Here is a 1,952-nt window from a genome sequence, read left to right as displayed (position 1 = left end):
CCACTGCACTCCAATGTGGGCGACAAGAGCAAAACACCGTCTCAAAAAAAAAAGGGGGATGAACCACGTGGTGCCGTGGCTCACACCTGTAATCCCAGCACTTTGGGAGGCTGAGTTGGGAAGATTGCTTGAGGCCAAAAGTTTGAGGCGAGCCTGGGCGACATAGCAAGACCCTATCTCTGCAAACATTTTTAAAAGCAGCTGGGTGTGATGGTACATGCCTGTGGTCCCAGCTCCTTGGGAAGCTGAGGTGGGAGGATCACTTGAGTCCAGGAGGTGGAGGCTGCAGTGTGCGGTGATTGCACCACTGCACTCCAGCCTGGGTGACAGAGCGAGACCCTGTCTCGAAAATAAATCAGTAAACCCAAGGGGATGCTGCGTCAGCGTGTAGTGTAGCACGCCCTCAGCGGCTCACGGCTGCCCAGAAGAGAAACGCTCTTTTTAGAGTTTCTCAGGAGAGAGCTGGGCAGTGGCTTACACCTGAAATCCCAGCCACTCATGAGGCCAACGTGGGAGATCGCTTGAGCCCAGGAGTTCAAGTCCAGCCTGGGCAACCTAGTGAGACCTCATCTCTAAAAGAAAAAATAAACAGAATTGCTCAGAGGAGTGCCTATCTTATATTTCAAGGACAAAGACACTGCTCATTGCTGTTTGTCCTGCGCACAGTTCCCGCTGGTGCCATCACTGATTCACTGGTCGATGCTTTTACCATGCTCGCACCAGTTCTGCTCTGCGGAGGTTGGAGAAACCACCAGGGGATGGTGCCTTATCCTTAGGAGCTCTAGTCCAGAAGAGGCACTGCTGTCTACATGCAGATGCATATGAGAGAAGAGAATGTCATCTCTGCCTAAGGAAGGAGAACAGCACGTTATGGGGGTGGGTTGTGCAATCGGTGGTGGAGAGGAAAGGCTGCTTGAAGAGGTGGCACAACTACAGGGCCCTGAAGGGTGGGGAGGAGCTGGCCTGCAGAATAACTTGGGAACCCGTTTTGGCGTTGTGTGGGGAGCTGACACCAGTTCTTCCCACGCAGCTATCTGACAAGGTCTAGGTTCCAGGAGCCCTGTGGGATTTTGTTGTCTATTGCAGATCGGGAAGCCCGAGAGAGGAAGAGGAGGCGGCAGCTCAGGGCCAGTGTGTTTGCCCTGGCCCTGCCACTGAGCCTGGGCCCGTGCTGGGCTCTCTGGGTTGCTGCCCCAAAGGCTTCAGCCACCATCCGGGGGCCACAGCGGAGGCTGCTGGGGAGCCTGCTGCAGGTGAGGCTGGGCCACCCTGGGGAGGACTCGGGGTACTGCATGTCCTGCCAAATGCCTGGGGTGGGATGACGCGGGGGCTGGGGGAGTGGGGTTAAGCCTGCCTTTGTTGGAAGAAACCTCTGAAAGCAGAAAAGGAATCCTGAGCTTTGTCTGTTTCTTGGGGCACATGGACAGTCTGCAGAGTGCTAATGGTGGATCACCTGTTCTTGCAGGAAAATACTGAGATCCTCGGCTACCTGCTGGGTAGCATTGCCGCCTTTGGCTCCTGGGCTTCTCGGATCCCCCCTCTCTCCAGAATTGTGAGGCTGGGGTGGGGCTGGGACTGTGGGTCACATGGCAGGTCTTGGGGCATCTGGGAGCATCCTGAGAGGGCCATGGGATGGGAGTGTGGTGTCACCGTGTGTGCATGCACGCGGACTCAGCTTTTTCTGAAGAGCGTTGGTGTGTATGGCAGCAAGGAGGGGATGTGTGTGGAGAGGGGCAGCCAGCCCAGGGCATCCTGAGGACGGCGGGAGCCTCTCGGGGAAAACCCGTGGGTTCTTTCCCATTTCCTATAGCACATGAAAAGCAGGCTGTGAGGAAAAAGCCCCTGAGGCTGGCTAAACCCATGAGAGAATGAGATTGGAGAGACTCCAGGCAGTCAGGTATGAGGTTCTGTGTAGATCAAGAGTGTCTTAGGCCGGGCGCAGTGGCTCACGC

At 56.1% G+C, this 1,952-nt stretch overlaps 1 protein-coding gene across 1 annotated transcript in view; it reads left to right on the top strand.

Annotated features, from left to right (window-relative positions):
• The window catches only part of TMEM44 (transmembrane protein 44), a 72,586-nt gene that overhangs the window by 9,226 nt on the left and 61,408 nt on the right, over positions 1–1,952 (top strand). The window contains exons 2-3 of the mRNA XM_011988957.1: positions 1,087–1,253; positions 1,466–1,552. Of these exons, the coding sequence (XP_011844347.1) occupies positions 1,087–1,253; positions 1,466–1,552 (254 nt within the window). The remainder of the gene's footprint in view (positions 1–1,086; positions 1,254–1,465; positions 1,553–1,952) is intronic.

Source organism: Mandrillus leucophaeus, unplaced genomic scaffold (assembly GCF_000951045.1).
Source record: "Mandrillus leucophaeus isolate KB7577 unplaced genomic scaffold, Mleu.le_1.0 Scaffold342, whole genome shotgun sequence".
Classification (NCBI taxonomy): Eukaryota; Metazoa; Chordata; class Mammalia; order Primates; family Cercopithecidae; genus Mandrillus; species Mandrillus leucophaeus.
This window is presented reverse-complemented; position numbering and strand designations above follow the sequence as displayed.